This window comes from Parambassis ranga, chromosome 13, assembly GCF_900634625.1.
Source record: "Parambassis ranga chromosome 13, fParRan2.1, whole genome shotgun sequence".
NCBI lineage: Eukaryota > Metazoa > Chordata > Actinopteri > Ambassidae > Parambassis > Parambassis ranga.
In genome coordinates this window covers 14445378-14458088 of record NC_041033.1, presented here as the reverse complement: position 1 = coordinate 14458088, position 12711 = coordinate 14445378, and the positions used below count along the sequence as shown (strand labels likewise).

The following is a 12711-nucleotide window of genomic DNA, read 5'->3' as shown; positions in this document are numbered from 1 at the left end:
CCCGGCACTTAAATACAGATAACACGGTCTGTTCATGGCCATGTTCTGTTCTTGGTAATGGTCTATCTCTAGACAGTATAGTCATTTTATGTTGGTTTTTTGGGTCATTTGTGTCATGTCGGGTCCCCCTGTGGTCATCTAGTGTCTCTTTACTGTCCTATCTCTTTGTGGTAATTTTGAGTCTCTTCACTGTCCTGTTCTGTCTCTTCGTGGTCATTTTACATCTCTTTGCTGTCCTGTTCTGTCTCTGTGGTCATTTTACGTCTCTTTGCTGTCCTGTTCTGTCTCTTTGTGGTCTGTTGTCCAGCGATACACCTCTCTCAGCTTTCACAGTCACGCTAACTAGGTTTATTTTCCCAGGAGATGAACACGGCTGTCCTAATTTTCCCTGACTTACATTTTGTGTTTGGGGGCTTGTAGCTGCGGGCTGGACACAACAGGACATTCTTTACAATGTCCAGTGTGTGCCGACACTCCACCAAGCACTTTGCCAACATTTCCGCATGTATACAACTGAATGAATGGTTGTGGATTAACATGAGAAAGACGCTGGGTGGTGGTTGGCAGTCCTCTTGGCCTCACTCATGGAAACTTTTTTCTCCACATGCTCAGATTAAAGGACCTCCTCCATGTTCAGTCATTCTCTAAAACCTACAGGCTGATTCACAGTTTCCAGGTCTCAGTGCTGATACCACACATAGAAGAGCGCTAGTGCCATCCTGTCAAACACAGAAATGCCCACCTGGCTCAGCTGTGTCAGCGCATGCAGTCGAGAGTTTGTTGCCTTCTTGGAATTTCTGGAAATGTAGAAACATTTTTGCCACTTCACTCTGCAGAGAAATAATGGAAAAAATATTTAAAATAATATATTCTGCTAGATGGTTCACATGTTGTATTTATGAACTATATCCTCCTGTCTTCCTGACAATATATAGAACTGATCTGTCACTACTAATGTTGTTTTTGATGAAGATTCTCAGTCATCCAGTTTCGCTGCTCATCCAAGCAGCTTCATCAGTTCTGTCTGGTGGGGGAACATGGTTTGTATGTGGTGGAGGACCTCATTGGTCTCAGACATCATCTTTCTACCACATACAATGCAGTGCTTCCATCCATTCCCAGGAAGTTTCAACTCCAACTCACATACTCACAGCAAGAACAATGGACCGTCCACCTGTCCCCCTCCAGCAGTCTCACAGTCATTAGCCAGTCGTTAGACACACCAGACACAGTCACAGACCAACGCAGGTAAGTATGGAGACATTTAGTGCTATTGTTTGTGAGTTTCACCCAGACCCACCCACTGAGGTCCTCCACCACATACAAACCATGTTTCCCCACCAGTTAGAACTGATGAAGCTGCTTGGATGAGCAGCGAAACGAAACGAAAACTCTACAAGTCCAGACGCCTTGCTTCAATCGTCTCAATTACTAATGTTGTTCTAGTGACATCTAGTGGACAAAACCCAAAAAAACCCTTCAACCTTCAGCTCATCACACTCTGAGATAATCTAATGACCACAGTGCAGTAATTTTTCATTCAACACAAACCCTCAGGAAGATGACTTTCTTTGTGAGATAGATGTTAATATCAAGTGTTACGTTTACTGGCTGCATTTTATAGATGATCATGTCATGCATTGCTGTCATTCCCTCCACTGATCTAAATTTGTATCCATGCATTATATACTGCGCTCATACTGCGTACTGCACTCTGATTTGCATTTTAGTGACACTCGCATACCATATACTCTGTACTTAACTGCATTTAATGTAACTTGATACCTCTGGCACAAGAATTTCCTTCAGGATTAATCAAGTTTTATCTTATCTTATTTTGCATTAAACACAAAGGTCTACATACATTTTTAGGTATTTTAATAAATAATAAATGGAGAGTTCAAACTTAAACTTACCTAGCGGGAATGGTCACTGTCAATAAAATCCATCCATGTACAACTTTATCTTGAATAAAATCATATTTATTTTCAATGGGTTTTTAAATATTAAAATTAGATTTTCACATTTTTTAGTTATAGATTTAAATTCTTAGGGTTTGTAACATATACTTTCTACTTCACCTTACTGAATAATGTGATTTATTTAAAAAAAATAGTGCATCAAGTTTTATATTTAAATTATTCTGTTATTTATTCAGTGCAAAGTTACCAAACTTCTTAACCAAAGTATTTCCAGGATTTTACTGAGGTATAGTAATTACATCACATCCAGGAGTCACTTCACTATGACACCTGCTCCACCGCTCGCATCTGGATATCTCCTATCTGAAATAAAAGTGGAAATATGTGTAAATGTGTGTAATAAAAGAGAAGAGATACACACCAGAGAAAACGAGAAAGAAAACGACATACCTGGACATGGGGAGGAGCACTCAGGACATAAATAACTGCGTTTGCAACATCTATTGCTTCCAGAGGCTGAAGAAGAGTAAACAAACGTAAAAATACTTTCATTATCCTGCTAATTAAATCAACAGCACTAGTTCTGTAAAACTGATGCATCATACCTTAAATTTAGTGTAGGCAGCAGCAGCTTTGTCTGGGTTCTGGCTGTGCAGCCGCGGAGCAAACTCAGTCTCCACAACACCAGGAGAGATACACTGTAGGAAGAGTAGACACACAGTGAACGTCAACATTTTAAACATGACACCTAAATGCAAACAGTTATGAAGCCTTACTGTGGCTTTAATGTGAGTGTTGGCCTCACGCAGCTCCTGCCTGAGCCCCTCAGTCAGAGCCGTCACTGCGTACTTAGTGGAGCTGTAGAAGTGCACATCAGCAATGGGAAGGACGCGATGTCCACTCAAGCTGCAACAGACAGACACACTGTTAGTCTGTTCAGCACTTACCAACGTACATACTGTATTATTTTATTGTCAGTGAATGAAGAGCACCTGTTGATGTTAATGATGTGTCCGTCATCAACATTTCTCTCTTTCATTGACTGATATGCTTCACGTGTGCAGATACACAGGGCAACAACGTTCACCTGTAAGACAAGAAGAAGTGAGAATGTCAACAAATAACATTTTGTCTCCACTAAACTTGCCACCTGTTGCCACGGTAACTAAACATGGCAGCATATGTCTGACAATTTTTTTTATCTAAAAAAAAAGGAGAGCTAAAGCTAAATGAGTTAGCCGTGCATGCAAATTTTAAGCTGTTATCCTACACCAATTCTTTAAAAGCTAAGATCAGGATAAAAATAATTTATCACAGACATAGACAGACAAGCAGACAGTCTGCAGATAATATTTCAGTGCCATAAGATAGACAACCAACCAAGAGGAGGCTCTCACATCCAGCATGTTCTTCCACCCACTGGTTTTGCCACTTAGCAGCGACTCTGCATGAGCCAAACCAGCGTTGTTGACGCACACGTCCACGCCTTGGTGCTGTGCTCTGATGGCTGAGAACATGGACAGAATCTCTTCCTCGCTGCTCAAATCACACTTGAAAGGCACCAGAACGCCACTGTAGCCGGCGCTCTGACATTCTGATTCAAGTTTCTGAAAAACAAGAGGTCGTTGGTTTTATGGTAAAAACTGTTATTTAAATGTTAAAACACACTTTCTTAAAGGAAAGTTAAGTCAACATTCTTGGGAGGAAAATAACTTGCAGCTTTTCTTTATGCAAAAAGGAGATCTGACTTTAGAGAAACTTGACTGTACTCTTTTATTTCAGGTTGAATCCCAGGTAACTGTTCAGTGGAAGAAGTGAGTCATCCGATCATATCTTCATGTATATATGGCAATAATTTGTGGCCATTGCTGCTTCTTTCCTTTGAAAGGTTAATGTTTGATTTCATAAAACATTTATTACATAACAGTCTAGATACACTCGGTGTGGCTTGATCTAAAGGGCCTGGAGCATCCTCACTACACAAAGATCCCTGCCCTGTTCAGTCAATGGATTACTCTTTACTTCTCTTTACTGAGATTTATAATCATTTCATCCATTACATCACTGACAAACAGATGACAGTCTTGCACAAAGCTAATTTGAGTCAGAATTTTGTGTGTCTGCTGAATTTTAGTAGCTGCAGGTCGTTGGTTTATTGACTTCAGGAATTAATTACTTCCACCAAATCTGGATTACGGTATATAAACATGACACAGCTGATAATAGTCTAACTTTAGACGCCATTGCAGGTCATGCTTTTACAGCTTTATAATGTTGTTTTTAAACGTTGACGACTAAAGTTGCTCCACAAACAAAATTAAATTAAGTTTACAATAAATGTTTCCAGCAACCTTAACTTGTCTCCACTTTCTCTTTTAGAATTACTTTATTTTGGAAGTTTAGCTAGCAAACCTGCAACTAGCTTCTCTGTTAGCATCTCCTCGCTTCGCAGGTGGCCTGTGAATCTCAGATCCGCCTAAAAAGTTGTCAGAGCGGACCTGTATTTTTTCCACATCCCTGGCGCAGCCCACCACCTTCATGCCGCACCGGACCAGCTCTTTAGCTATTGCAGACCCGATCCCGACCGAGGCACCGGTCACCAGAGCCACTCTGCCCCTCCAGCGGTCCATCCCAACATGAGCACCTGCAGGCAACACTGACATCCCCGCACAGACAGCGGCAGCAGTCAGCCCAGAGCTTCTACGAACCAGTGAAGGCACCACGAATAAGGTGGCTCTATATCCGCCAACGTCACTGTGTTGCGTTCAGGAAAGCTGAGAACTGTAGGAAATACGAAAAATATGCCCAATTAAATAAGCAATCCAAGTACAAAGAGTAAAATACAGAATTAGTTGGAATATTGACCAACAACTATTATCAAACGCTTTTAATCTCCTTTAAAATTAACTTAACGTTATCACCCATTCAGTTTGGATAGCTGCAAAAATTCAGATTTCAGGTTTAAACCCTATAATCATTAATTGTGGGTCTACTGCAGAAAAAAGTTTTTTATTTAATTAATTTTTTAAAACATAAAATATTGTTAAGAGCTTCATTTTAATCACAATCTGCATCAGTCCAGGAGTGAGGGTCAGCTCATTATCTTAAAAAAACATTCTTGACATATCAGTTTACTGCATATCAGTGGACACACAAATCATAAAACCCAAGCATGTGGCGTGGGATTGGCTGACAGGTGGGCCTACCTGTCGTTAAACGGGCTATTTAAACTCTGTCTCTGGCATCTTTCTTTAAAACATTCAGCGCTGGCAGAGTCTGACCAACACACAGTAGGTTTTTTTACGATGCTACTCACACATGTTGTGTTTTTGCTTGCGTCTTCCATGAAGATCATCTCAGGGGCAGGTAGGCTCTCTAACAAATAAAAACACTATAGAACTGCACAGATGTGGCATGATGTGGAATATACTTGATCTAATACCAAATAACAGGTGTTTGGGGATGTTAAATACAAAAAACAGAATATCATTTATTTATATTAATGTATATGGATTGTTTGTTTTATTTAAATCTTGTTCTTCCAGATTGGTGCTATGACTCTCAGGTTACCTGCAATCACACCTGCACAGGTAAAACCTAAAGCAGGAACAGTTTAAATGATAGAAGAGAAGATGACTTATGAGCGGCCTGATGTCACCTTCACAGGTCCTGACATCTGGGGGACAGTTTCACAACAGTGCAGCGGCAGATCTCAGTCTCCAGTGAACATCATTACCAGAAAAATACTGCCCGACGAGCGTCTCACTCCTCTTCACTTCATTGGCTATCAAGAAGTTTTTCAAGGTCAACTCATAAACAACGGCCACAGTGGTATGTCTGCACGATACGGACGCTGCAACAGCCGTAAACAGACAATAATCCTAAGAGGTGTCAAAATTGAAACAATAGCAGCAAAGTAATTTAACTAAAACACGCCTCAAAATATGAAATGAGCCAAATGTAGCCAAGTCTAAAAACATTTCTTAACTGCCATTGTTGTCGTTTTTCTAGTTCAGCTGGAATTGCCTTCCAGTATAAAAATCAAAGGAGGAAATCTTCCTTCAACGTACAAGGCTGTTCAGTTTCATCTGCACTGGGGCCAAGATGGAGGACCAGGTTCTGAACACACCGTGGATGGAGAGTATTTTCCTATGGAGGTATGTGAAAAAAGCCACATTATGAACTAGTAAATTGATCCTCAAGTACATTAAAATGATGGATGTCTCTACAGATGCACATTGTCCATATAAAGGAAGAATATGACTCTATAGCTGAGGCTGTGAGAGACCGCACGGGCGTGGCTGTCCTTGGATTCTTCTTTCAGGTGAGTTTATGAATCGTGCAATATGAAATGGTGCAATATAAGAATTTCTAAAGGAAATAAAAACTACAGTGTAGTAATGTGAAAAAAGTGGCCCAAGAATCTCGCCCTGAGGTTCACCAGAAACAATTACACAGAGGAAGCACTGTAGACAAAGCATACTAAAATACTAAAATGCGTGAAGCAAATGTGACGGATATTATGCAACTGTTTTTTTTTCCTGGGAGAGTGATTCCTTAAATGTGAAAGTGACAGTGAACAATAAAACTTTTATAAGGTTACTGTTTAAAGTTAAATCTATTATATTATAGCATAAAAGGTGTTTCGACACTTCAGAGTCAGATTTCCAGGGACTGAGCGTTTGGCCGTCCACATGCTGTGTGTACCACATAAATGTCAGAATTCTTTTTCTTAGTCAATATATTATTGTTTCATTTTTAGGAGTCCAAATCTACAAATAACAAATATGACCCTCTGATTAATGTTCTGAAGGACATCGCTCAACCAAGTAAGTTCTATCAGTTGGAATGATAAAGAAGACAGTTATGGCTCAGCCTCATTGTCTGTGGGCTTCTAAATGTGCACTGATCGTTAAAGCGTTGTGCAATTGTGATGAGATAACATCACGTCATAAAACACCTCAACAATAAGTGACCACATCTGTGACGCTTGAACGTATTTGTTGTTTAGTAATAGCTCTAAGAATGACTCTGTCCTGTTAATGTTTCATGTGAACAGGCACCGCTGTTACACTGACAGGCGTCTCTCTGGACATGTTCATCGCTCCTCAGAAGAATTTAACCAAGTACTTTCGCTACGATGGTTCCCTCACTACGCCCGGTTGTGCCGAGGCTGTAGTCTGGACCCTGTTTGAAAACACCATTCCACTCAGCAAGATGCAGGTAACCCTTTACTCAGGCCCTGGTCAAATGCTAAACTACTTCAAGTTCAGCTGGTGACGTCATCTTTTGTATTATTTTATATATATGATATTATTTGAAGCAGAGCTGAGAGACATCAGATGCAAACACACACTGACCACATCCTGTCCCTTTGTCTCACAGCTTGCTGCCTTCTCCCACCTCCAGTTTCCTGATGGGAAGCGTATGGTCAGAAACTACAGACCGACACAGCCAATGAATGGAAGGCAGGTGTATTATTCTGGAGGAAGTGTTGCTGTGCTTAGCACTGGCTTATTCCTCATGTCAGTGCTTCTATCCATCACATTATGCCTTCAGGCTGGAGGATAACTGTGCTGCATGTGATCATGGTCCAGACATATATATTTAATAATGTGTGTATACTGTCATTTATGTCACAAAGAGAAGCCTCATATTTTAAAAATAAATTGTTTCAACATCTTACATCAGAACTCAATGAGCCACTTTTGTAAATCTACAGTTATAAAGTTTACTGTTGTTATTGATCAAGATACATTCACTGATTTGTGTACTTTATGTGCTGCAGATTATTGATCTCATGTCTTTCACACAGGTAATGTGAACATGTGATGCAAATTAAAAAAGTATAAATTTGATTGCTGCTTTGTAAAGAATAATTTGTGTATTATATTTACAAACTCTTTTTAATGTATGTTTGACTGGTGACATGAATGCATGGTGCAAAATTAAAATAGGCATCAAGGCATAAGGGTCCTGCGTGCAGAGATTTTCATCTGTTTACATCTTAAAATGAACTTTTTTGAGTCTAAATAAAAATCTCTTATCAATCTCTTATTTCTTGGGATTTAGTCATTGTCACCTCCTCTTGCATCCACTATGTGGCAGCACTGAACATGTCTTCTAACAGCTTTACAGTGTACATATGGTGTTGTTTGCATAAACATCCTCAGACACTTCTGGGGGTTCAGTAGAAGCTTCATCTCTCAGTTTGTGACTTTAAATGAAATATGGAGCCCTAATGTGATGAGAAACTAACAACTTTAAGTCAAAGTCCAGTATGGACACAGCTGGTTCATTTTAATAATTTTAATAACATTATGTATATATTGTCATTATCAGTTTGATGTCCTTCAGACATCAGAGGTAAAACATACCTGAATCATTGATCCCTGATGATAATACCTGCTTTTCATTAGGTCATTAGGTGCCGGGCTTGTTTCTGGCACCTTAATGCTATCTATATCACTCTAAGCAGTGGAGGAGATCACTGTCGATATAATCCCATGTTGCACAGGAATAGACACCTGATGCTAGCACAGCCTGTGGTGCAACAGTGCTGAGATAATCTGCATGATGCACAGTCATGCTGGCCTGCAGCAGAGGTTCAACACAAACACAAACTGGACACACTATCACAGAGATACAACCTTTGTGTGCGTCTGTGTGTGTGTGTTGCTTCTAATCCCTTGCAGCTAATTAAACCTTTTAACTATCGTCTTCTGTCTTCTTTTCTAACAAGGACATCTTCTTTTGATTCGAGCTTGCCACCCATCCCCCACTTCCTCTTATTTCACTTGGTGTGACTCTGAGGTTTTGGGTTGTCGTGACAACAGAGGACACAGGCCTGTCGCTATTTGCAAAGTTTCTGTTGCTGCAAGCATATTGCACATTTGCTGCTGGGACAGGGAAGAACCTCATACCACCACTGCTACACCACCAACACCCCACCCACACCTTGTCAAAAAAACATGCACATGTGAATGAGTTCTCAGAAATATAATTGAGATATAAAGCACTTCCTGTAATCTATTTAGCATGGTTTCCAACTCTTGAGGACAGCGCACCAAACTCTATTCAATCAAATGAATGTTGAAAAGCTCTAACATCTCTACAGTCAGCTGAATCAATCAATAAGTCTGCTTAGCAGCTTTGATGGGCTTTGATGTGACATGAGTACTTCAGTCCATCCTCAGCTCACCTAATTTCACATCTGTACTAATTATCATTGGAATACATATCTATGAGACCTCAGAGGTGAAACAGCAGTCGCCCTACGACTACGTATGTACTTAAAAGGCAATAGTGATGCACCCCGCCAAGACATGATGGGTGTAGGCAGGCAATTTGCATCTGTGTCATGTGTTCATTGTGTGTTCTTGTGTGCGTGTCTTCATGTCCACGTGCGCTCATGTGTGTGCCGATGTGGACAGTACTCTTCCTAAAAGTTTAACTTTGAGGTACTTGTATCTTGTGAAACTATGGTTATGCAACATCTTTACTGAGAAGAACCGGACATGTATAAATGACATAATGCACACTCACTACACAACTACACCAGGTGTGTGTGTGTGTGTTAGTTAGGATACAGAAACTACATACCACAGATAAAAATAAAAGTATTTTTTTTTCAACAAATACTTCTTTACTCCTACTGAAGGAACGTGTTCATTACTCTATCCATTATTCGAGTGTGTGTGTGTGTGTGTGTGTGTGTGTGAAAGAGAGAGGCTGTTGCAGCTCTTCCTGTGTGAAACACGTGGCTCAGACGGGGTTAATAAAAAGATCACGCTCACTTCTGGGTTTTCTTTCTTCGCCGGACTCCAAGCGCGGGTAAGACCCCGACAGAAACGACTCTGTCTGAAGTTAAAAATATCTATGCTTTTTATCATTCATATCTAGACTGTAATCAACATTATTAATGAATGCTTGTGTGTTTTTATTTCTGCCTTTATTTGAACTCCAGTACTCCCAACAGAGAGCGACCGGACGGATTGATGTACAGTGTTGTCACCCATAAAGTAGAAAGCACTACTAAACTTCACTACACAGTGTAGTGTTTCCTACTTTATGGATGAGTATACTGTTGGCTGCAGAGGAGAAGGACTGAATCATTTTTAAATCTGTTGAGTTTCTTTGTTGCTTTTGTCATTTGTAATTTGTATTTAATTATTTGTATTATTATTAATTAAATATATGTGTGAAAATCATTTAAATTGATGTAAAATCACATAAACCGGCACAAAGAGAGGTAAGCTTTGTACAAATTCCAGATATTTTTATTTTCAGTATCTTCATTTACAGTTTACAGTTTTAACACTAACTGCTTCTTTTATACAAAGTTTCTGTTTGTACATAAAATTGCTGCAAAACTTACAAACAAAAGTGTTTTTATTAATAGGTAATCATATGAAACTGAGTCATTTATAGAAAATATATAGACAGGTTATAAGGCAAAATGCTATTTAAATACACTATAGTCTGACTAGACTAAAAGTGTATTATTAAGGCTAAATATACGTTGTATATGTTTAAATATATGTGTAATTTTCTGTGTTTTTTGTCAAAGGTTTTCAATAAAGGAATATTCTGCAGCGTCCTAATCGATCATGCTGGGCTCTGACGTTTAATTTCTTAGCAGTCTAAAGCAGGTGCAGAGCCGTTACATAATATAAAATAAAATAAAAATAACATATGTACATAATTAAAAAACACAAGCAGGTTTCTCACTGTGGCTGAGGCTTGGCATTTGTAGCGAACGTATTTCTTCTAATCCCAGGGTAATGCCTGCAGGTAGTTGGACGGAACCAAACCTCGTTGTCCGTGCAGATCTCCCTAAAAAAAAACACAAGATAAAAGTTAAACTTGTGTGCCAGATGTCACCATAACAGTCAAGAGGTGACACTCACAAAGAAAAAGCCATCTTGATCCATGTCACCTAACACATAGATGATGTCTCCTGATCGAAAGCCTAGTTCAGCCTGGAAGCAAAGGACAGTTTGAGACATTGTGATTGTATAAATCAGCAGATTTTATTTATACAGGTAACAGTAACTTACTTCACTGTCCATGTTGGGTGAGTTTTCCCATGGATCATAGTCAAATAAGGCCACCATTCTGCGAACGACCACATCATCAGTGATGCTGGCTACATCGCTCAGATCAGGTGTTAAACACATACCTGCAGGATGAAAACACACCTTTGAATCTTTGTGGATTTTAGGTGATTTTTACTTTGTTTTCATTTGTTGTAATATCTTTTTTAAAACTCCAACAACAAGCAGCTTGATGTCCTGTCTGTAGAAACAGAGGTATGATACCTGTGTTTTCGACAGGGAGGAATCCCTGCTGCATTAGAAGATGCTTCAGGTACTCATCGTCCACCGGGATTTCAGCCACCATGTTGCTCGGCACATAACCCGACAGACCCCCAGACTCACCGTGATAAAACCCGTCTGCATCTGTGTCTCCAAACACCTGAAAATAAAAGTTTTATTTAAGGTTTTGTGAAATGAAAAACATGTATGTGTGTGTTAACAGTAAGAAAAAAGGCGGCAAATCACATCAATCAGATGAAAAACACTGACAGGAAACGATGAGGCACACTCAGCACAAACAGGAAACAGCAGTGTGTTCGCTCAGAGCTTTTTAAGTGAGGAAATGCAACCAGCCACACAGGAGCACTCACATGTGAAATGTCTCAAATGATGCTTTTTACCTTGATTATCTGGCCCGGCACAAAGGGCAACTCTTCGGCTGCTGTCTCATAGTTGGGTGACATGGCAGCAGGGTTGTACGGGTAAAGTGCCACGAAGAGTCGGACAGTGGGTATGGACACCTGGCTCGCTGTCTCCAGCTCCCATTCTCTCAGGTCCTCCGGAGTGGCGACCCTCACTTCATCGGGGTAAATCAAAACATCCAGCTCGAGCCTCGTCTCCATTTACAGCAGCCACAGCGCTCGACTGTCCACCTGGCAGACAGATGGCTGCTGTAGACAGCAGACCTCTCCTTACCCTCATCCTAATTTGAGGTAGCTAAGATAAGCAGGAGGAGCTGTAATCCTCTTTGAAGCAAGTGGATGGATTCATTAGCTTAGCCTCTGCACACTGCAGCATTGTACTGTGCAAAAATAATAAAGGTAATGATTGAAAAATAAAAGTTTTTCAGAGTAGTCATTTACAGTATTGGAATAAAATATGCAAAGAAAATAGAGACCTCCAGTTAAACGCAACATAATGCAAATAACACATAAAAATACCACATTCCTATTTTGTAATATGAGAACAATAGGTAAAACACAGTGTATAGATATATAAGCTATCTTGTGTGTAAGCAGTGTTTTTATCATATGACTCCTCCTCCGCCTCCCCTAACATGACTTGACCCAGTTTACCACTGAAAGTCAACACTTCCTGTCCTGACCTCTGAGGTCAGCAGGTGATCATCTGCTCGAAAACAAAAGGTTAACAATAATCTTTGCTTGTATATAAGATAAAAAGGTTTGGAACGTTTGGTTGAATGTACATATTAGTGTTGAACATTGAAAAAGTGTAGTTTCATATTAAAACTCTCACTACATTATATATTATTTTACGTACACTTTTCTGTTGGTTTCTTCTGTCTTCTATTAATTAGCCAGTTAAATAGTGATCTGTTTTTGTTCTTTTTAGTTTAATGCCATATTTTTTTGTCTTGATTATTTTCTGTATATTAATGTTAATATTTATATCTTTTGGATATTTATTCATTGATGAATCACATTTTAAAACTCCATCTTAGAGGACAGTTC

The 12711-nt window shown here is 39.6% G+C and overlaps 4 protein-coding genes across 4 annotated transcripts in view; 1 reads left to right on the top strand and 3 right to left on the bottom strand.

Annotated features, from left to right (window-relative positions):
- Positions 1 to 2120: 2120 nt before the first annotated feature.
- Positions 2121 to 12711, bottom strand: part of LOC114444687 (dehydrogenase/reductase SDR family member 11-like) — a 22991-nt gene continuing 12400 nt past the window's right edge. Inside the window, exons 2-8 of the mRNA XM_028419428.1 lie at positions 4421 to 4703; positions 3320 to 3529; positions 2915 to 3009; positions 2699 to 2828; positions 2528 to 2620; positions 2373 to 2438; positions 2121 to 2285 (exon numbers count right to left, since the gene is read on the bottom strand). Coding sequence (XP_028275229.1) covers positions 2244 to 2285; positions 2373 to 2438; positions 2528 to 2620; positions 2699 to 2828; positions 2915 to 3009; positions 3320 to 3529; positions 4421 to 4585 — 801 coding nt within the window. The 5' untranslated portion in view covers positions 4586 to 4703 and the 3' untranslated portion in view covers positions 2121 to 2243. The remainder of the gene's footprint in view (positions 2286 to 2372; positions 2439 to 2527; positions 2621 to 2698; positions 2829 to 2914; positions 3010 to 3319; positions 3530 to 4420; positions 4704 to 12711) is intronic.
- ca4b (carbonic anhydrase IV b) lies at positions 5267 to 7493 on the top strand. Its single transcript, XM_028420085.1, has 8 exons — positions 5267 to 5288; positions 5468 to 5512; positions 5589 to 5753; positions 5934 to 6079; positions 6154 to 6246; positions 6685 to 6751; positions 6982 to 7145; positions 7308 to 7493. Exons 1-8 carry the CDS (start codon positions 5267 to 5269, stop codon positions 7491 to 7493), a joined length of 888 nt encoding a protein of 295 aa, XP_028275886.1.
- Positions 10348 to 11897, bottom strand: LOC114444688 (RIMS-binding protein 2). Its single transcript, XM_028419429.1, has 5 exons — positions 11641 to 11897; positions 11243 to 11399; positions 10982 to 11103; positions 10832 to 10903; positions 10348 to 10757 (listed from the first exon to the last, which is right to left on the bottom strand). The coding sequence occupies exons 1-5, from the start codon at positions 11860 to 11862 to the stop codon at positions 10692 to 10694; spliced, it is 639 nt and encodes a 212-aa protein (XP_028275230.1). The 5' UTR covers positions 11863 to 11897; the 3' UTR covers positions 10348 to 10691.
- The window catches only part of camkk1b (calcium/calmodulin-dependent protein kinase kinase 1, alpha b), a 21090-nt gene continuing 20295 nt past the window's right edge, over positions 11917 to 12711 (bottom strand). The window contains exon 17 of the transcript XR_003671582.1: positions 11917 to 12041. The gene's annotated coding sequence lies outside the window, so the exon portion shown is untranslated. The remainder of the gene's footprint in view (positions 12042 to 12711) is intronic.